The 26,374-nt window shown below is 52.3% G+C and overlaps 1 protein-coding gene across 9 annotated transcripts in view; it reads right to left on the minus strand.

Annotated features, from left to right (window-relative positions):
• SHROOM2 (shroom family member 2) overlaps positions 1 to 26,374 on the minus strand; it is a 95,038-nt gene that overhangs the window by 43,083 nt on the left and 25,581 nt on the right. For 8 of the 9 annotated variants that reach the window (XM_059679089.1, XM_059679084.1, XM_059679088.1 and 5 more), the window contains exon 2: positions 611 to 762. In XM_059679089.1, coding sequence (XP_059535072.1) covers positions 611 to 762 — 152 coding nt within the window. Of the gene's footprint in view, positions 1 to 610; positions 763 to 889; positions 957 to 26,374 lie in introns of those variants that run through there. The other variant, XM_059679083.1, reaches the window with a different exon arrangement.

Genomic DNA, 26,374 nt, shown 5'->3' on the forward strand with positions numbered 1-26,374 from the left:
GGTCCCCGCAGTAAGCCAACGAGTTGGCTCAGTGTGCAGGGGGCTCTGGCAGCCCCATCACAGAGACAATATGGGAGAGAGAAGCCGAGGGGCCCCCAGTCACACCGGAGCTGGGCAATGAGCCCAGAGATGGTTTCTAACCAGTCTTACCTCGGAAAGGTCAAGTTTCCATTACCATCATCACCATCGCTCCGCTAAGTCTACCTGCAGTCACACTATCTTCAGCGTAAAGCCCAGCAGCCTGCCGCCTTGTGTACGCAGCAGGCAACCACACTGCTCATTTGGAACAAAAGCAGAGTTTTTTTTCGCTGCCAAAAAAATAATCTACACATTGCCAAAGAGACACGACTATTCAAATTCACTTAATAAATCAAAATAAACAGTCAGTAGTCATAAAAGGGATCTTTCAACATTTTTGATGCTTAATTCATCCTTGGCCAAGAGATAACAATCATATATGCGTGCGCGCACACACACACACATGCACACGCGCGCACACACACACACACATGCATGCGCACACATACACAATTTAAGTCCGGCGTCACATCTTGCTGTTCTACTCCGTTCCGTGTATCTTGGTTAACACGACATGAGGCCCGGGTCTTACCTTTTTACCACCAGCTTCAGGGTCTTGTGGGACCCCTTCACCAGGCAAATCGCTTCCTGTCTGAACCCCGAGAGGCCGATGTCATTGATGCCCACGATCTCGTCTCCCGCCAGTAACTTGTCCGCCGCTGCAGCTTTGCTTCCTTCTTCAACCTGCAATGAAGAAGCCGCCCGTGAGCCTCCCGCATGAGCAAACCAGTGCCCAGAGTGCGGCCAGGAGCACAGCCGTGACCTGGGCCGCCCGCCCGCCCGCAGGCCCGAGGGCCGGCCTCCACGCTACCGAGGGGGGAAAGGGGCCACCTGGGCCCTGAGGCCGCCCAGCTCCCATGCGGGCCGCCTCTGCTGGATGCGGGCGCGGATCGGATCGCTCAGGAACACACACAACCAAGAACAGTGACTCATCTTTTCTGTTGTTGTTAATCCTCACCTGAGGGTAATTTTCCATTGATTTTTAGAGAAAGTGGGAGGGAGGGAGGGAGGGAGGGAGGGAGGGAGGGAGGGAGGGAGGGAGGGAGGAAGAAACATTGATTCTCACATCAATTGCTGCCTCCTGCAGGTGCCCCAACCTGGGCCAGGGATTGAACCTGCAACCCAGGTACGTGCCCTTGACCGAGAATTGAAGACCGTGACCTCCTGGTACACGGGACAATGGTCAACCAGCTGGGCCACCCCGACCAGGCGAGCTGTTTTTTTATGTGGGCTGTATGCTGCTAGGAACACCGTGCCCAAGCTTCTGTATATGTGTCTTCCCTTCCCTTCGGTACACAGCTAGGAGTGGAAGTGCTGGGCTCTATGGAAATTACGGTGAGCATCTGAGGGACTGCCAGACTGCTTTCTTTTATCTATCTATCTATCTATCTATCTATCTATCTATCTATCTATTGTATTGATTGATTTGAGAGAGAGAGGAACATCAACTTGTTCCACTTGTTAACGCATTCATATCAGTTGATTCTTGTATGTGCCCTGACCGGGATTCGAACCCGCGACCTTGGTGTATCGGGTCCACCTGAGCTACCCAGGCAGGGCCTGCCAGACTGCTGTCTAAAGCAGCTGCGGCATTTTTCCACGGCACATCAGCGCACGCAGGTCCCAACTGCTCCCCATCCTTGCGGCCTCACAGTGCCTGGTTTCTTTGATTAAAGCCCAAATTAGATGATTATACCAGGCTGTGTATTTTAACATAGTCACGACTCAGTGCCCAACACATATATTTTATTGGTTTCAGAGAGGAAGGGAGAGGGAGAGGGAGAGAGAAACATCCATGATGAGAGAGAATCATGGATCGGCTGCCTCCTGCCCACCCCACACTGGGGATTCAGCCCACAACCCAGGCAGGTGCCCTGACCGGGAATCGAACCGTGACCTGCTGGTTCACTGGTCGTCGCTCAACCACTGAGCCACACCGGCCGTCGCCCTGAGAAATCTTGATCTTTAAATCCTTAACCCAGTTTTCCCTTCGTAGTAATGACCCAATTCAGTGTCAATGAGCCCAGCCTGCATTCTGGACCTGTCACCTTGTGGCCCATGAGCCCAATCCAGCCAGGGGGGAGGAGGGATGTAAGTGAAACTGTATGGGAACACGACCGCACCGTTGGTTTACATGCTGCCACGGGGCAGAACTAACAAGCCTGGCCACAAAGCCAGAAATATTTACTACTTGGCTCATTACAAAAAAAGTTGGCCAACCCCTATTTCGTACCAAAAAGCCATTCTCTTCACAAACTACTTAAGCAAGCACGTGAACAAATTAACGGTCACACGTAGACAAGTGTACAATTTGAAAGCTCGCTGCCCCCCACTGTACACCTCGGTGAACCCGAGAATTCCTTCAAGTCTGCGCAGGCGGCTGAGCAGGCGGCGCCCCCTTGGGGAGGTCGCAAGTGGGAACGAAGCCACTGAAGACGTCTCACTTCGGAAACCCCACCTTTCCCCCAAACCTCCACCTCGATCCGAGGACAGCTGAACTCTTGGGTTAATAAAGCAATAATTCATTGCACGTCAACACCGTAAACAAAACTAAAGACCACTCATGGCAAACCTATGAAGCAATCCATTCCGGGAACAACTGGTTTCGAACGTCTAGACGATTTTATCCCGACGTAATGACAGACGGACGGTAAACAAGTTTCCACCCGCCCCAGATTACACCTCAGCCACAGGTAATAGCGGAGGTGACGGCTCCACGTGGTGGAGGTTCAAGGTCTGACATGCCTGTGTGAGAGGCCAGGGGGCTGCTCAGGGGAAGGGCCCAGTGGGCAGCTGGCTGTGGGAAGAGGGTGCACAGGCAGCCCCAGCTGGTTTGGCTCAGTGGATAGAGCATCGGGCTGCGGACTGAAGGGTCCCGGGTTCGATTCCGGTCAAGGGCACATGCCCAGGTTGTGGGCTCCATCCCCAGCAGGGGGCCTGCAGGAGGCATCCAATTCTCTCCCATCACTGATGTTTCTCTCTCTCTCCTCTCCCTCTCCCTTCCTCTCTGAAATCATCAAAATATTTTTTAAAAAAGAGGGTGCCCAGGGAAAGATGACCCCACATGGAGTGACCCCGGCAGAGGGACTGAGACCCTGGGGGGGGGGGAGACTGAAGGAGGCCACCTACAGAGAAGACAGACCCATAGGCAGGTGACCACCAAGGAGCGCACCCCAGCCCCCAGCATTTAGAGGTCTGGCGGGCGAAGGGCCGGCCAGGAGTGCAGGGGCTGGGAGGGGGCGGTATCTTGAGAGGCAGCTCCTCCCCGGGAGGCACGTGCAGGCTGGGGGACCGGTACATCTCAGACTGTAAGGCATAGATGAATCTCCCGGGTACTGGTTAAAACACAGGCTCTTGGGGTGGGGACCAGGTGGGGGGGCAGTGGGGGGAAATGGGGGTCATCTGTAATACTCTCAACAATAAATATAAATTTTACAAAATAAATTGCCCTGGCCAGTGTGGGTCAGTGGTCAGAGTGTCGGCCGTTGCACCGAAGGGTCGTGGGCTTGATTCCTGGTTAAGGGCATGTGCCTGGGTTGCAGGTTTGATCCCCAGCTGCAATTGGGTTGCGGGCGGGAAACAACCATCAAAGTCTCTCTCTCTCTCTCCCTCCCTCCCTCCTTCCCTCTTCCACTCTCAGGAATAGAACTATGACCTCTTGGTTCATAGGTCAGCACTCAACCACTGCTGAGCCATGCTGGCCAGGCAATAAAAAATGTTTAAAGAAATAAAAATTACAAATAAAATTACCTCTATCTCTTGCTTTTCAGTACTCTTCCTAATGAAAAGCCCTCCTTGATCTTGCCTTTCTCTGTCCCTGGGCACAACAGTCCAATTTCCGTAATAATGTCACATATTAATTTCAAGGCACGTTAGCCGTGAAAAAGAAATTGGGACATGTCATCTCATAATATTAAACTGTGAGGGAGCGGGGCCAGGGCTAACAGCTCAGCAACCTCGGGAGCCATGGGCACGTCCCACCCTGCGCTGCGCAGCACGCTTCCCTCCACCTGTCCCCCAGGAAGTGCAGGAATAGCTCCTCAGAGAACAATCACAGCCACATGGTTTCTTAGGTTGTCAGCCTGCCCCATGGTAAGCACTGTGCACAATTCCAACGCCTGGGCACTGAGCCTCAACACAGCAATAAAGTCTCAGCCACAAAAGAAAAATTCCTTTCCTCAGGGCTGACCACAAAAAATATCAGAAAGCAAGAAAAAATGTGAGAACGATATTTGAAAAATCTGACAAAATAAACCCAAACCCACCCAGAGAAGCAACTCCTTCCAGCCCTAATGGCACGGCTGGATCTGTTGGTTGGGCGTTGTCCTGTGCATGGAAGGGTTGCTGGTTTGATTCCCATTCAGGGCACATACCCAGGTTGTGGGTTCGGTCCCAGGGGCTGTGCAAGAGGCAGCCAATCGATGTCTTTCTCTCTCCCTCTCCCTCCCTCTCTCGCTCTAAAAACCAATAAAAAAATATTTTTTTAAAAGAAAGGCACAAAAGAAAAAACAAACAGAAAAAAAAAAACCCACAAAAGAAAACAAAAGGGAAGGCATAGAACAGTGGTTCTCAACCTTCTGGCCCTTTAAATACAGTTCCTCATGTTGTGACCCAACCATAAAATCATTTTCGTTGCTACGTCATCACTGTCATGTTGTTACTGTTATGAATCGTAATGTAAATATCTGATATGCGGCATGGTCTTCGGTGACCCCTGTGAAAGGGTCGTTCGACTGCCAAAGGGGTCGCGACCCACAGGTTGAGAACCGCTGGCATAGAAGATGGTGGCATAGGTAAACGCCTGTACTCCCTGCCTCCCACAACCACATCAAAATTACAATTGAAATACAGAACAACCATCATCCAGAACTGCTGGAAAGCTGGCTGAATGGAAGTCCTACAACTAGAGAAGTAAGGAAGAAAGCGCACTGAGACTGGTAGGAGATGCGGATGTGTGGATCGGGTTGGTCTGACACCCACGTGGGCCATGTTTTTAATCGGGAGGGAGAGCATCTCTGCAAAGGCCGCTGGGAGGAACAAGGAGTCCCAGCCCCACACCAGACCCCCAGGCCAGGGTACCAGAGCTGGGAAAAGAAGTCCCTACAGGCTATAAAACCAGTGTTGATTGGGGCTAAGTGACACACAGGCTGCTGGAGACCCAGCTGTTTCTCTTAAAAGGCTGGCACCACCAACTGAACTTACAAGGACCCGCTTCCTCTGAGCTCCAACACCAGGGCGAGGCTCTGGGGGACACAGACACATATGACAAGGAACTGGACTGTCTGGTATCGGGGCAGGAACTCAGGGGTAGCTTTCTCCCAGATGGAGGTGCTAGCAGGGATCATTGTTCTTATGCTGGGACCTCCCAGGCAGGGCTGACTGGCAGCTATTTCTGTTTGCTCCACCCTGGTGATCCCCTAAGACCCTGCCTCATCCAATTTACAGCCCCACCCAACCTGTGTGCAGCGGCTTTTGCATATGAATGGCCTGTCCTTGCTCAGGCTAAAATCTCTCAAACAAGCTGCAGCTGGGTCAGGGAGCCCCAAACTTATCAATAAAAGGCCCAAGACCTGGCACCAGCACCAGCACCAGCACCGCTGGGCCTCATCTGGGCACTTCCAAACCTGATACAAAGAGGAGGAATCTGCAGATCTCTCTGTAGCTTCTGCTGGGTGGCCCCAGGCAGTGGCTGACTTTGCACCTCCCTGGAGACCCAAGAGCCAGTGTACCCAGTGGTCAGTGTCAGATCATACCAGATTACAACTCTACACATCCACAAGCAACACACTCAAGAAGCAGACTCAGTGAGCACCAAAGCCCCACTGAAGTAAGTCCTGCTCCATAGGGGTATCTCCTACACAGCAACTCTCCCACTGTAGTTGCAGCTGGTCCTTACAGCAAATTGGTCTGGAGGTCAATTCCTCCAAGTGACACCAACAGCAATCAAGTTTCAACAACAAGACTGTGCTCACAGCCCACAAAGGGGTGCACCTAGAGCTCCCAGCTCAGGTGACTGGGGAGGCTGAGCCACTGGGCCCTATAGAACACTTACTACACAAGGCCACTCTACCAACTCAAGGAGACATAGCAGCTCTACCCAATACATAGAAACAAACACAGGGAAGCAGCCAAAATGCGGAGACAAGGAAACATGTCACAAATGAAAGGATATAGAGTTCAAAACCACAGTTATAAGGTTACTCAAGAATCTTCTAGAAACCTCCAAAAATATGAAAAATTACACAACTGACTGAAATAAAGAATAATATACAGGGATTCAACAGTAGAGTAGAGGATTCTGAAAATCAAATCAATGATTTGAAATATGAGGAAGCAAAAAACACCCAACCAGAAAAGAAAAAAGAAAAAAGAACCCAAAAATATGAAGATAGTGTAAGGAGCCTCTGGGACAACTTCAAGCATACCTACATTCACATTATGGGGTGCCAGAAGACGAGAGAGAGCAAGATATTAAAAACCTATTTGAAGAAATAATGACAGAAAACTTCCCCTACCTGGTGAAAGAAATAGACTTACAAGTCTAGGAAGCAAAGAGAACCCCAAACAAAAGGAATCCAAAGAGGACCACACCAAGACACATCATCATTAAAATGTCAAGGGTAAAAGGCAAGAGAGAATATTAAAAGCAGCAAGAGAAAAACAGTTAGTTACCTACAAGGGAGTACCCATACCTATCAGCTGATTTCTCAACAGAAACTATGCAGGCCAGAAGGGAGTGGCAAGAAATATTCAAAGGGATGAATAGCAAGAACCTACAACCAAGATTACTTTATCCAGCAAAGCTATCATTCAGAATTGAAGGTCAGATAAAGAGCTTCACTAATAAGAAAAAGCTGAAGTTCATCACCACCAAACCAGTATTATATGAAATGCTGAAAGGTATTCTTTAAGAAGAGGAAGAAGAAGAAAAAAGGTAAAGATAAAAATTATGAACAACAATTATATAACTATCAACAAGTGAATCTAAAAATCAAGTGAATTAAAAATCTGATGAACAGAGTAAACGGGTGAATATAATAGAATCAGGGACATAGAAAGGGAGTGGACTGACAATTCTGGGGGGGGAAGGGATATGGGGGTATAAGAAGAGACTGGACAAAAATCGTGCACCTTTGGATGAGGACAGTGGGGGGGGGGGTAAGGGCAGAGGGTGGAGTGGGAACTGGGTGGAGGGGAGCTATGGGGGGAAAAAGAGGAACAACTGTAATAATCTGAACAATAAAGATTTATTTTTTTAAAAAAAGTTAAAAAAAGAAAGGCAGACGTGGCCTGGCCAGGACAGAGCCAGGCCAGGCAGATGTGGGGTTGACGATGCCGGGTAATCAGCTCCTGTACCGAGGGGGTGTGTGGCCACCCAACGTGTCCAGGGAAGGCTCCGTGTGAGACAAGGACAAGCTCTGGACACTCTGGAGGCTGCAATGAGCAACCAGAAGTCAAAACAGAAATGGAAAACAGCTGTTGGCTCTAGGAGAGATCACGAGGGACAGCAAGAGAAGGGACTTTGCCTCAGGCCATCCGAGTGGTAGCACAGATCCAGGCCAGCAGGCCAGGAAAGCCAAGGAAGAGCCTTCATCCCCAGCCCCTGGCCCCTGGGAGGGCAAAGCCGGGCTGTGCGCCTCCTCTCCAGATACGGGCGCAGAAGGGGCAGTTTCTGGACAGCGATACTCAGGGGGCATCTTCTTTTTCTTTTTTTGATTTCAGAGAGGAAGGGAGAGGGAGAGATAGAAACATCAATGATGAGAGAGAATCATGGATTAGCTGCCTCCTGCACACCTCCTACTGGGGATGGAACCCACAACCGGGGCATGTGCCCTGACTGGGAATGCAACAGTGACCTCCTGGTTCATAGGTTGAGGCTCAACCACTGAGCAACACCGGCCAGACTCTGTTTCTTGATTGTAGCTTCCCCAACAGGCAGCGGTGTTCAGAAAATGCCCCCTGAGCCCTAGTTGGTTTGGCTCAGTGGATAGAGCATCGGCCTCAGACTGAACGGTCCCGGGTTCAGTTCCAAGTCCAGGGCACATGCTGGACTAAAATTTATTTAAAAAATAAAAATCAGCCGAAACCGGTTTGGCTCAGTGGATAGAGCGTTGGCCTGCGGACTGAGAGGTCCCAGGTTCGATTCCGGTCAAGGGCATGTACCTGGGTTGCAGGCACATTCCGGTGGGGGATGTGCAGGAGGCAGCTGATCGATGTTTCTCTCTCATCGATGTTTCTAACTCTCTATCTCTCTCCCTTCCTCTCTGTGAAAAATCAATAAAATATATTTTTAAAAAAAAATCAGAGAGATCTACACACAACCTACGCCAAATCTGCCCCGGTCAGCACGGGGTGCCTCATGCCCCACGCTGGTGCTGGGGCAGGACCCACCAGCCTTCCTCCTTGGCCAGCAGGCACCCTGGAGAGGGCAGCCTGTTGGTAGAGGGCGCTGGCGGGACACTGGGGAGGAGAGGCTGCGACTCTAGACTCTAGCCTGCCTTCCGGTGGCCTGCTCCAGTGCCCCGCTCCAGTGCCCCAGGCAGCCACATGGAACAGTGTGGCGCCACCCCCACGGTGCCTCCCTGGAAAGTCCCACTGGCACTGTGCTGGCTGGCTTCCCGGTGAGCTGCACTCGCCGCACCTCAGCGGCCTCCCGGGAGGTGGCACTCAGTCCTGGGAGCACTAGTAGCTGCTGCCCGCTGAGCTGCCTGCCCGCCAGCTGGCCGGTGGCACTCGGTGACCTTGTCCACTGTCCAGGGGCCGCAGGCACACCCGCTCCGAGGACACCTGAATGTCTGAGGGGCACGATCGCCGAATTCCTTAGAATCCTCTACCCCGTGGGACCCGCTAGTTAATAATTACGCCACCATAAATCGATAGTAAGCCATCACCTGTTAATGGTTAATTTTCTGCATGGAGCCGGCACACTTTTCCATGCAAAGCCATGGAGTAATAATGTCTCAGACCTCGTGGGGCCGCAGGTCTCTATGGCGACTGTCCACCTTGCTGGGCAGACGAGACATAAGCAAAGGGCTGTGTCGGTATTTGGCCAGTTTGCAGACTCAGGCTCTGTATTAAGCACCCGCCATTCAAATTTGCTCTGTGGTTTCTGCCTGCGAACTAGACGCTGACAGATACAAATTCTATGTGAGGAGTGCAGTAACAGACGTGCACGGACCGGGAGGAAATAATAGATTACAAGGTGGGGGGCGGGAGGGGAGGCAGATGAGCACCAGGGAAGGTTTCCGAAAGATGAAGGGTGATCTAGTCCAAAAAACTCGTCTACTGCCCGGCTGGCATGGCTCAGTGGCTGAGCGTCGACCTATGAAACAGGAGGTCATGGTTTGATTTCCAGTCAGGGCACATACCCAGTTACAGGCTCAGTACCCAGTAAGGGATGTGCAGGAGGCAGCCGATCAATGATTCTCTCTCATCATGGATGTTTCTCTCTCTCCCCCTTCCTTCCTGAAATCAATAAAAATATTTTTTTAAAAAATAACCCTAGCCGGTTTTGCTCAGTGGATAGAGCATCAGCCTGTGGACTGAAGGATCCTGAGTTCGATTTCAGTCAAGGGCACGTGCCTGGGTTGTGGGCTCAATCCCCAGTGTGGGGCGTGCAGGAGGCAGCCCATCAATGATTCTCTCTCATCATTGGTGTTTCTGTCTCCCTCCCCCTCTCCCTTCTACTCTGAAATCAATAAAAATATATTTAAAAATAAAAAAATAAATGTTTAAAATAAATAAATAAAGGAAGCCAGCTTCACATAGAAGACTCCATGCTATTTAGGCAAGGTGCTTTCTAAGTCCTTTATGTAAGACTAGAGGCCCGGTGCATAAATTCGTGCATGGGTGGGGTCCAGCCAGCCTGCCCCGATGAAGGCCCATCGGGCCGGGCAAGTGGGGGGGGGGGCGGAGCCGCGGGTGGTTGGCCGGCCAGCCCTGCCCCTGATTGGGGTGTTGGGGGCCGATCGGGGGCTGGGCCACGGGGGGGAGGGGGCATGAGGGCCTGGATCAGGCTGGCTGGCTGCCACAGTGCGGGTCACAGCCACTAGTCATTCTGGTCATTCCGCCATTCTGGTTGCTGGGCTTTTATATATACAGATAGTTTGTGGGGTTAAAATCCCAAAGCTCAATTATCCTAGTTGTCCTTATTGTGTCCTTTAAACTCAAAGTCTCCTCTCCCCTTGTTTAGCTACTGTAGTGTTCCAGAAAACTTCTAAAACACAGAAAGTTGCCATTTGTAAGTGGGTGTGTTACAAAAGCTCAGCCTAAGTGGACCGTGTGGAAGTCATGTCAACTTCCCCCATAAAAACGCAACATGAGGTAAGTGGCAGTAAGTTCTCAGGCTCAGACACAAATACTGCAATACATCCTGGTCTAAATCGCCGGGATTGCAAGCAAGCAAAGGGCGGGAAGGAAGCGTGCACTTCCCCCGATGGCCCTTTGAACGTATACAATAAGCAGGTTCGGGTGCTGGTGACGCAGGCCCAGTGGCAGGCCTCTTGGTTAAGATGGGACACGTTTCCCCTAATCTCCGCCTGTGGGGATCAGTTAGACGGGACAGCCTGCCCGAGGGCGGAAGGCAGGAAGGACACAGCAGCCACTGTTCCCACAGCTGACGGCACGGTCACAGCGGCACAGGTGCCCGGCGGGACCAGCCAGTCTTCACACCACGTTCCACGTTGTGGCCTCGCTCCCACTGAGGCCCTGGGACCACGGGTGATGCCTGCCTCAGGCCCAGCAGGGTGGCTGCGCAGAGGGGACCGCCACCCTCGGGCTCCCACGCTGGATGGGGAGTCTCGGAGGCACCCTTCCGTCCAGGGTCCCCCACCCTTTCTTGGGGACCTCCTCCCAGATCACGTGAGCTCTGATGCCTTTAACAGGCCCTCGCCCTGCTCCTCCACCACACACTGCTGACATCGGGGCCGACCGCACTTCGTGACGGGCACCCTGTGCACTGTATGAAGGTTACTAACAGCACCCCTGGGCTCCACCCACCGAGGCCAGCGGCAACCCCAACCCCAAGTTGTAATCACCAAAATGTCTCCAGGTATCATTCAGTGTCCCCTGGCGGACCCCCGTCCCCCGCTGAGAACCAGTTCTAGAAAAAGGATCAAGTATCTGAGACAGTCATTGTGGCTCTTGTGGAGCAAAGAGAAAATAAGAACCTAAAATCCCATTTAACCTCCCCCCTGGGCAACCCACCCCCTGCCCTATAAAGCCGTCCCCCTGGGAAACCCGCCCACCACGCAGGAAGCCCAGCCTCCTCTCTCTGGTCTCCAGCCGCAATGCCAAGGCCAGCAAAGGGGCCGGGTGGAGCCTCACACCGAATCGAGTCCCACTGTTACCACGCAAACAGGCCTTGTGGTCTGGACACCAGGGGCCCTGGCCCAACACCACGGGCCCCAACAAAGCTGGCTTTCTCCCCACAGAAAACGGCCTTGCTGACAGGGTCCCTCTATTCACACCCACCCCCATCGCGGACACAGCACCCACCCACCTGGCAGGACCCTGCTCATCCTCTGGGACGCACGCCAGGCCCCCACCCGCCTCCCTAACCCCCCGCACCGCTGCCTGCTGGTGTCCCTGCCGCCCCGTCCAGCCCCACAGCACGGCCTTCATCTCTCACAGGACAAAGCGAAATGGTATCTGCTTCCTCCCGGGCTAGGCCAATGCGTGTCGCAGGGCAATAGGCAATGTTTCTACCAAAGAATCAGCTCAGAGCCCAGGCCGGTGGCTCAGCTGGTTGGAGCATCATTCCATGCACCAGAAGGTTGCAGGTTCAATCCCTGGTCAGGGTGAGTATGGGAGGCAACTGATTGATGTTTCTCTCTCTCTCTCTCACACACACACACACACACACACACACACACCGATGTTTCTCTCACACTCTCACACACACACACTCACACACACACACACACACACCGATGTTTCTCTCACACCTCACACACACACACTCACACACACACACACACACACACACACACACCGATGTTTCTCTCACACACACATCGATGTTTCTCCGTGTGTGTGTGTGTGTGTGTGTGTGTGTGTGTGTGTCTCTCTCTCTCTCTGTCTCTTGCTCGCTCTCTCTTTCTCCCTCCCTCCGGTCCTCCTTCTAAAGCATATCCTCAGGTGAGAATTAAAAAATTTTAAAAAGACCTGGCCGTCTTAGCTCAGTAGTTGAGCATCAACCTAAGAACCAGGAGGTCACTGTTCGATTCCCAGTCAGGGCACGTTTCTATCTCATTCTAACACTGATGTTTCTCTCTCTCCCCCCCTCTCCATTCTTCTCTGAAATCAATAAAAGTACTTTTTTAAATATTTAAAAAAGAATCTGCTAAGATAGCGAGTTCCGCCTAAGGGCTGTTTCCATCCTCTGACTACGGAAGGGAAAGCCAAGCACAGTCCCGTGGGTCAAGCTGGTCGTGGAAATACCAAGCACCTGCAGGGCCCAGCACCCGGCAGCCCGGGGCAGACCTGCCGCTGCTGCCACCCCCTCCTCCTGGGCCTTGGGCAGCGAGCAGAGGGGACATCTAAGACATGACTGTCATTCCTTCATTCCGAAGTTTTCCAAGTGACAAAGCCACTGGGAGCCGACAGGCCATCCAGAGACAGGAAAAGGAACTCCCCGCTCGGGAACAAAGCTCCCGCCTTCCACACGCTGTTTATCTTTAGTGGATGTTCCCAGCTGGCTGTGCTGCAGAGACAGCCACTGTTCCTTCAGATAAGGCTGCAGGTGACGCGCGGGCCACTCCCAGGCGGCTCGCCAGGCGCTCACCCGCCCTAGGGCGACTCCGAGCCCCTTCGTCTTTTATTGGGTAAAATATGGTTGATCTCACCCATCGCTAGCCCTTTCCTTTGCTTTTTGTTTGTTTTTAAAAGATATTTTTTTACAGTAACATATTTTGCTCAAGAGCTTTTATTTTATTTATTTTTATATATTTTTATTGATTTCAGAGAGGGAGAGAGATAGAAACATCCATGATGAGAGAGAATCATGGAACGGTGCCTCCTGCACATCCCACACTGGGGATGGAGCCCACAACCCAGGCATGTGCCCTTGACCGGAATCAAACCTGGGACCTTTCAGTGCGTAGGCCGATGCTCTATCCACTGAGCCAAACCGGCCAGAGCTCCTCTGCTTTTAAGACTAGGAGAGACCAAAGTAAAACCATATAGAAGATCACACATGTGTTACCACAAAGGGCAGCCAGGGGCTGGGTAATTCCCACACTGCTCTGCCGCACACAATTCCTCGCCGTGTTTGAGCCCACGCTGCCACCTGTCAAGGTCCCCTGCGCTTTCCCTTCGTCCAGGGCTCTGCTGAGAGGCCCACCTTCAAGTCCCCTCACCCTCTCCAAGCGACACTCCCTTTGTTGTTTGTTCATTCTCACCCGAGGATACCTTTTCCATTGATTTCTAGAGAGTGGAAGGGAAGGAGGAGGGAGAGAGAGAGAAACATTGACATAAGAGACACATTAATTGGTTGCCTCCCGCATATGCCCTCACTGGGACTAGGGAATCTGCAATGGAGGTACATGCCCTTGACCGGGAATCGAACCCGCAGACTTGCACGCCGACGCTCTAAGCACTGAGCCACACCGGCCAGGACAACACCTCTTTCAGGCCTTCGTTCAGGTCCCACACTCTCCCGCATCCCGGATGGCATCTTTGGAAGCAGTGCCCTCCCACCGTGCCTGGAGTGGGACCCTCTCTGGTGGCCGAGGGCCTTGCTCTCCCAGCAGCTGGACTCCCCGCAGAGCCGGCAGAGCCACGCTGCCCTCCCCAGGGGTGGTGGCCATGACAGGGGATGAAAGCAGATGCCAGAGGGACGCTTGGAGGGAAGCCTCGTTCTCGGCATCAAAGGGGCAGCAACATCTGGGGCCACTCTGTCCCCTTTCTTCTGGCCGGGAACAAAGACACGTGCCTAGAGGCAGCCGCTGCTGGGCAACCACGAGGGAGTGGCCAACAGCGTCATGGGGCTGGGACGTGCGAGCCATGCTGGGCCCGGAGCCAGGCACCCGGGCTGGGCGGGCTGGGCATGCGGCCTAGGTGACCAGACCGGCTCAGCCAGCGACACGATGCTGCAGAGTGAGTCATAATTCTTCATAAATGCAGCTCATGCCCCTCTACTGTTTATAACCTTTTCAAATCAGCACCAAACGGAATCAGTTCCAAACAGCAAAATATCATTAGCTTTCGTAATTTAAAGAAAAAAAAAAAACTATTGAGGGACAGGCTGAGAAAAACAATTGTCTTGCTGTATTTGTGTTTTCATTGAAGGATCAAGTATGGGCCCGGCCGGCGTGGCTCGGTGTGGCTCAGTGGTTAAGCATCGACCTATGAACCAGGAGGTCACGGTTCGATTCCCGGTCAGGGCACATGCCCACGTTGCGGGCTCCATCCCTAGTGTGGGGTGTGCAGGGGGCAGCCGGCCCATGATTCTCCCTCATCATTGATGTTTCTCTCTCTCTCCCTTCCTCTCTGAAATCAATAAAAATATATTAAAAACAAAAAAGACTCAAAATGGCTTAATTTCCATCCCAGGCATGAGGCAGCTTCCACCGGGACAGGCAGGTTCAGAAGCCTGTAGGTTGTGCCTTGGGGGCTGCCAAGTTGGACCAGGATGTGGGAGTTTACTTAGGGGCCCACCTCTACCTTTGCCCACGTTGAGGCCTGAATTATTCACTGGTCAGCGGAGAACACCGAGTTAATTACGTGCCCAGCTTACGATGGGCAAAAGGGTGCCAGGCCAGGCACAGTCAGAGACGCCGAACACTCGCCACACCTTGGAGCGTCGTTTTGTCCTGGGTCCAGGTGATGCCACACTCAAGGTCATGGCAAAGCTTCAAGGTCAAGGCCATTTTTGCAGCTGGCCTGGGCCTGGCTTCATTCCATCTCCTGTGCTTTGGTCAGTGATGGCGAACCTTTTGAGCTCGGCGTGTCAGCATTTTGAAAAACCCTAACTTAACTCTGGTGCCATGTCACCAGAAATTTTTTGATATTTGCACCCATAGTAAAACAAAGACTTATATTTTTGATATTTATTTTATATATTTAAATGCCATTTAACAAAGAAAAATCAACCAAAAAAATGAGTTTGCGTGTCACCTCTGACACACGTGTCATAGGTTCGCCATCGCTGGCTTTGGTCCATCCTTTCAGGGACAGAATTTGCTGTGACACGTACACTTATCTTTTAGAACTGACAAGGAAATATTTGAGATCTTTAGTGACTGTCTTCAAAAAAGGGGGGCGGCAGCTATCTCCCATGACGGACTCTAAAAAATTTTGGCCCCAAGGAGTCTGAAAACAAAGTCAGCGGAGGTAAGGGCTGGATTCCAAACATAACTCAAATACCAACAGGGTGGGAGTGGGGGGGCTTTTGCCAAACTTGACATTGAGGTCACAATCCTAAGTAGGAAACAGTAAATCTGAATGTTCTCCTTTAAAAGAGGCCACCTCAGGATCACGCCTGGCAGCCTGTGACGTGGAACATGGTAAAGTGACAAGTGCCATTTACTTGGGATCAAAGCCAAGGCCATCGAGGAGCCTGGCATCAGCAGTGAAGAGATTAACCCTTAAAAGCACACGCCTGGCTGAGAGCCCGGAAATGCCTTCCCACAGAGCCTTCCCTTGAAAGGGCGGTGCCTTCACACGCTCTTGGTTTTGGTTTTTGTTTTTCTAAAGACTGTCTCTCCACCCTGGCCAGATAGAGCGTGGGCCTGCGGACTGAAGGGTCCTGGGTTTGATTCCCAGTCAGGGCACATGCCTGGGTTGTGGGCTCGATCTCCAGTAGGGGGTGTGCAGGAGGCAGCCGATCCATGATTCTCGCTCATCATGGATGTTTCTATCTCTCTCTCCCGCTCCTTTCCTCTCTGAAATCAATAAAAAATATAAAACATAAATCAATAAAAACATGTCAAACATAAATTAACAAAAATAAAGGCTGTCTCTCCCATTCCCTCCTCTGAATGGGGGCTGCCAGTGTGGTCTCCGTGTGAAAACCCTCTAGTGTCCACCTCACAGTGTGAGCACTTTTCTAAATGGAGGAAACACCTTGCTTACCCGTGGTGTGGGCTGAATTGTGTCCCCTAAAACGATATGGCCAAGTCCCAACGCCTCAGGCCTGTGACTGTGACCTTATTTGGAAATAGGGTCTTTGCAGATGTGACCAAGATGAGGCCAAAGGACCCGCCCCCGCCCCCATGGCAATGAGAAGGGGACATCTGGACACAGACACACAGGGGAGCAGAGCAAGTGAGGATGGAAGCAGAGGAGGTGCTCACACACCGAGCAACGCCGCAGCCACCGGAGGGAACACCTCCATCTCAGGCTCCCGGCCTCCACAGCTGTGAGACCGTCTAGCCGGCTTTAAGCACCTCGGCTGTGGTACTTGGATGCCATAGCCCTAAAGCACCGTCCCTTTGCTGCAAGAAAAAAGCAACCAAGACAAGCACACAGAACTGCTGGCATGGCCACCTCACACTTCCAGAACGCGAGCAGGTCGCCCCAAGCCTGGGCTCCCCCAAAAGCCCCCAGCAGGCCCCCCACGGCTCGCCCTGGCGCTCCTCTGGCCGCCTGCCTCCGGATCCCAGATCCCAGCAGGCGATCCCAGCAGGCGGATGGGTGCGCCCTGCCCCTCCAGGGAGGTTAATAACTCCGCCCCCGCAGGAAAGACCAGGACTCCACACAAGCTGGTGGTCTGGGAGCACCGGGGCGAGGATGGTGGGGGGCGGGGGCAGGAGGGGCAGATATTAGGGCCACACCATCCATCATCCAGAACTCAGCGGCCGGGTGCCAGGAACTGAAGAAAGAGCATACATTTTCAGCTTTCCCCAGGGATACAGGCACACTTGCACCTTTCTGGGCCTCAGTTTCCTTATCATCAGTTCAATCCTAACTGTCCTCAAGCTCTTTTATGTTTTTATTAATTTTTTTTTTTTAGTTTTTAAAATATATTCTTATTGACTTCAGACAGGGAGAGAAAGATAGAAACATCAATGAGGAGAATCATTGACCAGCTGCCTCTTGCACACCCCCTACTGGGGATGGAGCCCACAACCCAGGCATGTGCCCTGACCAGGAATCAAACCGTGACCTCCTGGTTCATAGGTCGACACTCAACCATGGAGCCACGCCAGCCGGGCTCCTCAAGCTCCCTCTTAGCTTTAAAACACCTCACTCGGGTCTAATTCAACAGTCTTAACCACAATCCATGCAGACTGTGCACTAACAAGGTGTGAGGAGTCCGGGGAGGCTGGGTGTAAAAGCAAGTCTCCAGTAGGAATTCAAGGTGGTGGCACATAGAACCAAGCCTCTGCCCTAGCCGGTGTGGCTCAGTGGATAGAGCGTCAGCCTGTGGACCAAAGGGCCCTGAGTTCAATTCCGGTCAAGGGCAGGTACCTCGGTTGCAGGCTCCTCCCCAGTCCAGGCCCTAGTGGGGGCACATGCAGGAGGCAACCAATTGATGTGTCTCTCTCACGTCGATGTTTCTCTCGTCTCTCCCTCTCTCGCTTCCACTCTCCCTAAAAATCAATGGGAAGAGTATCCTTGGATGAAGATTAACAAAAAGGAACCAAGCCTTATGTGCTGTGAGCACGCAGCCAGGAGGAGACAGATCTCAGCAGGCGGCCTAGGCATCAGCAGGTGGTGCGTTTGGTACCCACGGAACTGCCAAGGCGGAGAGGAGGGGGGCGGAGCCTTCTTAAAAGCCGAGCATAGGGGGAAAAAGTCTCATTAATTGAAGTGCCAATTAATCAAAGCTTTAGGTGATGTGTTGCCGGGAGGTAGTGTCGGGTTTTGCAGACTATCACGTGGCCTTCTCACGGGCACCAGCAGCCCCGGGTCAAAGGGCTCCCGGGGCCCAGCCAGCTGGCAGCCACACCCACAGCCTCCATCCGCTTCACGAGAGAGATGGGCAGGCCTCTCCCGGGGCCCAGCTCTTCAAGGGATGTTATGTTATGTTATGTTATGTTATGTTATGTTATGTTATGTTATGTTATGTTATGTTTGTTATGTTATGTTATGTTATGTTATGTTATGTTATGTTATGTTATGTTATGTTATGTTATGTTATGTGTCTGGGAGTCCAGATTGCATCTCTAAGACCCCCACACACACTCCACCATCACCACCACCAGCCAGCCCTTCACAGCCTCCCCGTGTGCGAAACATGAATGAAACGACCCCAGGAGCGGTGCTAGCATGTGCTAGCAGGACGCCCGGCCTGCTATGGAAACAGCTACAAAACGGCCGGAAACAATCATTTCCTGGGAGCGGCCGGGCATGGGCTCGGAGCACCGCAGAGGCCAGATCTGTGTTCAAGACGGCGATTCTCCGGGGAGGATGAAAAGGGACCACAAGAAGGTCAGAGCCACTGAACACTTTCAAAAGGACCCTTAAAAAAAAAAAGAAAAAAGGCTGAAGTTCGGCAAAGAAAATGAACGAACTGCTATTGCTACCAGCAGTCATTTGAATCTCACGAACATTAACACATTGTTTGCGGGTAGTTTTTATCGTGCGCTAACAGGTGGCGCAGGCCATTTTTGCTAATTTTTTGCACAAGTGGCAACGTTCAGTAAAATTACGATAACTTTAGTTTACGTATTTATACGTTACCCGCATTCTACCGCTAGTCTATAAAAAACGTATTAATACGTGTCCCGCGCTCCACTACACTGGTAGAACATATAAATACGTAAAACATGTAAACACGTTTCCCGCATACAATGTGTTAAGATCGAGTGAAAAAAGCTCAACGCAAAAAGTGTTTTTACTCCATTTATATAAAGGGCAAACAGAGGCAAATCTGGTGTGAAAATTCAAGCTACAGTATCTCTGGGCAGAGGTTCAAGGGCACCTCTGGGGCTAGGACATAAAGAGCAATGCTCACTGTTGTTTTTTGTTTGTTTGTTTGTTTGTTTGTTTTTTTAATGTATTTTTATTGATTTCAGAGAGGAAGGGAGAGGGAAAGAGAGATAGAAACATCAATGATGAGAGAGAATCATTGATTGGTTGCCTCCTACACACCTCCCACTGGGGATCGAGCCTGCAACCAGGGCATGTGACCCTGACTGGAATCGAACCTGGGACCCCTCAGTCCACAGGCCGACGCTCTATCCACTGAGCCAAACCAGCCAGGGCTCACTGTTTTTTTAAAGTATGTTTTTACTGATTTCAGAGAGAAGAGGGAAGAGGGAGAGAGAGAGAGATAGGAACATCAGTGATGAGAGAGAATCATTCATCAGCTGCCTCCTTCACGCCCTTCCCTGGGGATTGAGCCAACAACCCAGGCATGTGCCCTGACCGGGAATCGAACGGTGACCTCCTGGATCATGGGTCGATGCTCAACCACTGAGCCACACCAGCCGGGCAACGTTCACTTCTTGATCTAGGCACTGAGTTACACAGCTGTGTTCAATCCATGAAAAGTCACCAGCTGTTCAAGTTATTGTTGGGTCACTTTTCTGAATGCAAGTTATACTTCATTATAAAAATATATTTCAGATAGAGGCAAGGCATACATTTAGCAGTAGTACTTCCTTGGGAGTAATAAACTTATCGGTGTGCCTTTAAGAAGTGTCCATCCAGCCCTGGCCGGTGGGTCGGTCGGTTGGAGCCTCGTGCCTCGCACGGAAGGCCTTGGGTTGGATTCCTGGTCAGGGCACATGCCTAGGTTCAGGTTCGATCCCCAGTCGGGGGACCTACACAAGGCAACCACTCGATGTATCTCTCTCACATTGATGTTTCCCTCTCTCCCAGACAGACCCCCTCCCCCAGGAAAGGTGGCAGGGAAGAGGGAGGGAGGGAGCAGGTGGGAGAGGGGGGGACAGACAGACAGGAGACAGACACCGAGGACCGGGCTCCAGCTCGCACTGGTGGAATGAAAGGGCGTTCCTGAGGCGCCTCCAGGACCAGCGGCACCCAGCCCAGCCTTTGTTTCCTAGAGAGGAAGTGGGGGACCCTTGGAAGTCCCCCAGCCACAGGCGCTGGCTTCAGACTCCAGGACAGGGGGAGGGCCTTGCCTCGCTCCGATTTTCCGATTTAGGACCAAGAGGCTCGTAGCCACCGTGTGCCAAGCAGTGAATTCTCCCACGAGGGCCCCAGCTTCAAAGAGAAAAATAGGAGAACATTTCAGAGAAATCGCTCCAAGTCCCGCAGAGACCCTCAGGAATCTCTCTAAGAATGCACCAGTCACCCTAGCTGGTTTGGCTCAGCAGATAGAGTCGGCCTCCGGAATGAAGGGTCCCAGGTTCGATTCCAGTCAAGGGCATGTACCTGGGTTGCGGGCACATCCCCAGTGGGGGGCGTGCAGGAGGCAGCTGATCGATGTTTCTAACTCACTATCTCTCTCCCTCCCCCTTCCTCTCTATAAAAAAATCAATAAAATATATTTAAAAAAAAAAAAAAAGAATGCACCAGTCATTAAGTAGAACAGTAGGTTTGGAGGGAAATGGTCCAAATTCCCCAAATTTATGCAGCTTTAATAAGAATTGGAAGAAAGAAAACTGGGAAAGTCATAAATAGGAGACACGTATGACAGAGTGCTTGTTAAAGGGGCCAGTCCAGCCTGTGTGGCTCAGTGGTTGAGCGATGACCTATGAACCAAGAGGTCAGGGTTCAATTCCCAGTCAGGGCACATGCCTGGGTTGTAGGCTCGATCCCCAGTGTGGGGTGCGCAGGAGGCAGCCGATCCATGATTCTCTCTCATCATTGATGTTTCTCTCTCTCTCCCTCTCCCTTCCTCTCTGAAGTCAATGAAAACATATTTATAAAAAGAAGAAGTGGCCAGATCACTAGACCAGACGACACAGGGACACCACGCAGTGGGGACCCTGAACACAGAAGACTTAACTCTGCGGCTGGTACAGTAAATGTCCGTGACGATCTGTGCATAAGTCGCTGTCCAGAGCTGCTGGACATTGCCTCGCCGGGCAGACTCAACTGTTCCCGCAGCTCGCCAGGCAGGGGGCCCTGGGCGAGGGGGGGACACTAACCAGTCTCTCAGGGCGAGGGGCACGCGGTGAGCCCCTGCGGCAGGCACACAGCCGAGCAGAACAATCAGCAGCTACAGAGCCACTGCCTGCCCCAGGCCTTCTCTCCCGCCTCCTCTTTCCCTTCCCGAGTTCAAGGTGGCCGGGTTTCCACCATTTATGACACAAGGTTTTGAGAGAGAGAGGAGAGAGAGAAACATTGATTTGCTATTCCAATTATTGATGCATTCATTGGTTGATTCTTTTTTAATACATATATACATATATATATAGACACACACATCTAAATATATATTAACATCAATGATGAGAAAGAATCATTGTTCGGCTGCCTCCTGCATGCCCCACACCGGGGATCGAGCCCACAACCTGACATGTGCCCTGACCGGGAATCAACCCGTGACCTCCTGGTTCATAAGTCACACCAGCCAGGCCATTGGTCGATCTTGCATGTGCCCTGACCACGGATCAAACCCGCAACCTTGGTGTATGGGGATGACACTCTAACCACTGAGCTCCCTGGCCAGGGCAAGCATCCAAAAAAGATTTAAAAGATAAACAAATCTTTCAATCAGTCTTCAAAACCCTACTTGGAAAAGCCAAGTTTTTTGCAAAGCAAGTTGTATACACCATTCATGGGCTTTCTTAAAAGTAAGTCTTCACTATGGAACAGCTTTAAATTATATAAAAGCCTAAGCAATGATTTGACTGGTAGCTATGACACTCACTGACCACCAGGGGGCAGACACTCAATGCACAGGCATGGAAACATGGAACAGACTGATGAATCTCAGAGGGGAGAAGGGAGAGGGGAGAGGGGAGAGGGGAGGGGGGAGGGCGGGAAGAGATTAACCAAAGATCTTATAGGCATACTATAGGCCTGGTGAATGGATTCATGCACAGGTGGGGTCCTTCGGCCTGGCCTGCGGGGCTCGGGCCGAAACCGGCTCTCCGACCTCCCCCAAGGGGTCCCAGATTGCGAGAGGGTGCAGGCCAGGCCGAGGGACCCCACCAGTGCACGAATCCGTGCACCGGGCCTCTAGTATAAAAATATAAAGACACGGGGCAAACCCTCGGCCAAATTCCACCTTTTCCTCGTTTCCTCTCTGTTGCACAGGCGGCGCTTAATTACAAGCATTTGCCGTCGTGTAAACGCCTCATAACCAGCAGCTGTAATTGCTGCAGAACAGTCCGCGCTCTCAGTCAGTTCACAGAACCCGCAATCTGTTTTCACTCAGCAACTATGAAAATAGGAGCAGCGGCTCTGAGCCCGAGGTTACAGTGTTTGCTTGCCATCCGCCTCTGACAAGAATTCCAGATAGGAATCGAGGGCGCACCCTCCCGCCTGCTGGCTGGCCCCGGGCGGGGAGGAGGACACAGGCGGCCAGGGCAGCTGTGGTTTCCAAAACCTCGCTCTCAGGCGCTTGTTGGCCGCAGGGGTCGGAGGGGATGGGGCGGCTCTGAGCCTCCACGCCAGGGATTTGGAACCTTTTTCTGGCCACGCCCTACCTAAGCACCTCTAAAATCCCGATGCCCCCCCCCCCCGTGACATAGAATTCTTATTCTTCAAAAGGTGAACTCCTAGTCACGTGGAGGAAGCCTAAAAGGCCATTCACTTGGTCTAAACACACTTCCAAAGAACAAGGCATCCGTGAAAGAGAAAAATCAAAGAGTGGAAGGACCGTGGAAGTGCTGAGGAAGAAAGCATGAAGACATGGTTAAGAAATGATAATAATATGAAGTGATCTGAAAAACTAGCAAATAAAGTTTCAGAACATATAACAGAGAACCGAAATGCATAAATATGTCACAATATGTATTTACAGACTGTCTAGGAGGCCCCTAGAACCATAAGAAGTGCACAAAATTCACTGTGAATAACTCATTCTCGAATGGCGCCCTCTTAGCAATCAAATTGCCCCCCTGTGGGGCGTGTGCCCCACGTTAAGAACCACTGTTCCGGATGAACCCCATTAACAAACAGGGTTTCCTTTCCGATCAGGTGCCAGAGGAATGCAGGTGACAGAGGTGACCCAGCACTAGCATGAGCTGCAGCCAAACCATGGCAGGTGACCAGCAGGAAGCTCGCCCTCCCCCAAGCCATCACGTTGCCCTGGAAACCCAACACCCACCGGTTGGCGCACGGGGCACACACCCAGTGGCCGGTGGAGTCCAGCGCACCCTTAGGAAGGGACAGAAATAATTCAGATCCAGTGTCACCTCTCAATGCCGTCTATCAGCACCAAGAGCCACCTGCTGCAGTGTCAGTGATGAAAGGGCCACCGCCGTGGGGACGCACGCAGGCCTCTGCCTGGGTTCCGGTTTCCCTCCTGGGAAGACGGGGCTGCACCGGAGTGGCTGGCACCGAAGCCTCTTTGCCCATCGCATGCAAGTGTTTTGCAAATAAATTGAGGCATGAAGAAGACGTCTTAGCCCTAGCCGGGTTGGCTCAGTGGATAGAGCGTCCACCTGTGGACTGAAGGGTCCCAGGTTCGATTCCCAGTCAGGGCACAGGCCCGGGTTGCGGGCTCGAACCCCAGTGTGGGGCGTGCAGAAGACAGCCGATCCAAGTCTCTCTCATCATCAATGTTTCTATCTCTCTCACCCTCTCCCTTCCTCTCTGAAATCAATAAAAATATATTTTTTTAAAAAGAAGGTGTCTTAAAACGCTTGAGGGCTTCTGTTTCCTTTTGGGGTGATTAGGGCGGGCTTAGGTTTGGACTTGCTGTAAATTTTTTACAAGAAAGAAAGAATATGCTCTGATGAATTGCTGACTCTTCTAGATACTTCCATGCAAACTCCTCTAACCCTTTTTCCTCAGTAGCCAGGACCTGGTCTATGACGTGGGGCTCGTCACCCCCAGCCCCCGAGCCTCGCGGACCTTAATAAAATACACCGGCAGGCGTTTCAGGGCGGCTTCCAGCTCTCGTGGGGTCAGCGCAAAGCTGATCCCATCCAATTCCTGCTGGTAAGCCCCCACCTTACTCCGCTCTCCTGTGCCCTTAGGAAGCGCCCGGGACCGCCGATTCCAGCTGGTCTACTGACCAGTGACCCCCATCGCCCGGTGGCCTGCTCCAGGACTCAGGACAAGCGTCCCGCACCGTCCCAGGCTGGGAGGACCGACTGCAGAGCCCCGGAAGGCACCCCGCCGGGCCCCAGAAGACTCTGTGACCCCGTGGAGTGGGAGCGGGAGCCCGTCCTGCCGGCTCCAGTCCACGAAGAAAGCAGCCACACAGGGAGGAATCCCACCCACTGGCCCCGGCGCCTGCCGCTGGCCCCTGCGCTCAGTCCACGGGCCGCACTTGCAGGAGGGCAAGCCAGGACCTGCGCTCCCCGCTTTTATCTTAAGGGGCCCACGCCTCCCCTGGAGGCCGATGCCTCCCGCTTAGCTGTCAGTTTGATGAAGCTGGGATTTCTGTCCACACTGCAAGAATTCGGAGTTACTTCCTGGGGTCAGACAGAGATGACAAGAAACACATTTTTCAAATATTTGGTTTCTTAGGTTTTTCTAGCAATCCCATGATATTTTTTTTAAATGCCTGCTGCCCTGGCCGGTTTTGTCAGTGGTTAGAGCGTAGGCCCTGGGACTGAAGGGTCTCGGGTTCGATTCCGGTCAAGGCCCAGTATACCTCATTGCAGGCTTGATTCCTGGCCCTGGTCAGGGTGCATACGGAAGACAGCCAGTGGGTGTGCATCTCACACTGATGTTTCTCTCCCTCCCTTCCACTCTTTCTAAAAAAAAGCCTGTTGCAAGTGATGGAATTAATATTCTAAAGATTTGAGCCGCCTGCCCCCCCAGGCCACAGAGCCTGGCTACCCCCCAGGGTGCCTGCAGGAGGCGGGGACCACACACACGGCTGTGCAGTATGGCTCGGGAAGACAATAACAATGTGCATCTGGCTCAGCCAGTGTGGTTCAGTGGTTGAGCGTCGACCTAGGAACCAGGAGGTCACAGTTCGATTCCCAGTCAGGGCACTTACCTGGATTGTGGGCTCGATTCCCAGTAGGGGGCGTGCAGGAGGCAGCCAATCCATGATTCTCTTTCATCATTGATGTTTTTTTCTCTCTCTCTCTCTCCCCTTCTCTTCCTCTCTGAAATCAATGAAAATATATTTAAAAATATTTTAATAGGGGGAGGGGTACGGGAGGGGTATCCGCTGAGGGGTGGACAAATGAAGAAATGGAGGCGGGCACACCATGGAACAATAGCCAGAAAAGGAGCAAAGCGCTGACATGCTACCATATGGATGAACCTTGACCACGGGACGCTGAGCCAAAGCAGCCAGACACACAGGCCAAGTGTGTGACTGCAGGTAGATGACACGTCCCGAACACGCAAACCCACAGGGACAGAACGGAGACTGTGGTTGCCCAGGCTGGGGTGGAACAGCAACAGACGGCTTAGTGGGCACAAAGGATCTTTTGGGGGAGATGGAAGTGCCCCCAAATTGCATTGCAGTGATGGACACACAACTCTGAATTTGCTGTCACCGACTTGTACACTCCAAATGGGTGAATGTTTTTAAACGAGTTTGATGTCCTTTATTTAAGAGAAACCGTCCATGGAGGAGGGGAGGCGGTGCCTCACAAGCAGGGGAGTTTGGTGAAAGTGACAGACTGACAGACGGGGAATCCTACACCTGCATGAAGCTGCGATAGGAGAGGGAGGGAGAGGGGCACGGGAAGGGAAAGAGACAGAAGCAAAGACAGGCGACCAGGGAGCAGACCCAGCTGCCCAAGGCGGGCGGTGCAGGGAGACAGGGAGCTGGCAAGAGAAGGCAGGCATCCCCCAGATGAGGGGTCCTCTAGATGTAGGGTTCCCACAGATGAGTCCCCCAAATGTAGGGCTCCCACAGATGAGCGGGTCCCCCAGAGGTAGGATTCCACAGATGAGGGTTCCCACAGATTAGGGGGTCCCACAGATAAGAGACCCCCACATGAGGGGTCCCCCAAATGAGAGTTCCCACAGATCAGGGGTCCCACAGATGCACCAAGGCTCAGCGATGTCCTTAGCAATTTTGAGCTCCAATCTGTTGGGCACCGTCTAAGTATCAGAAACATGTCAGGCCCCAGGGATTACGGAAGGAATGTTACAAGGTGGAGTTTCCCGCCCCCTTTTACAGATGAGCAAACTGAGGCTCATGGTGTTTCCTATTTCACCTGAGTTCCTGGACTAAGGAACTGGGGCCAGGGGGAGGGGGGGAGGAGGAGAGGGAGGAGAGAAGGAGGAGGAGGAGGAAGAGGAGGAGAGGGAGGAGAGAAGGAGGAGGAGGAGGAGGAGGAGGAGGAGGAGG

The sequence above is a fragment of the Myotis daubentonii genome, chromosome X, assembly GCF_963259705.1.
Source record: "Myotis daubentonii chromosome X, mMyoDau2.1, whole genome shotgun sequence".
Lineage (NCBI taxonomy): Eukaryota > Metazoa > Chordata > Mammalia > Chiroptera > Vespertilionidae > Myotis > Myotis daubentonii.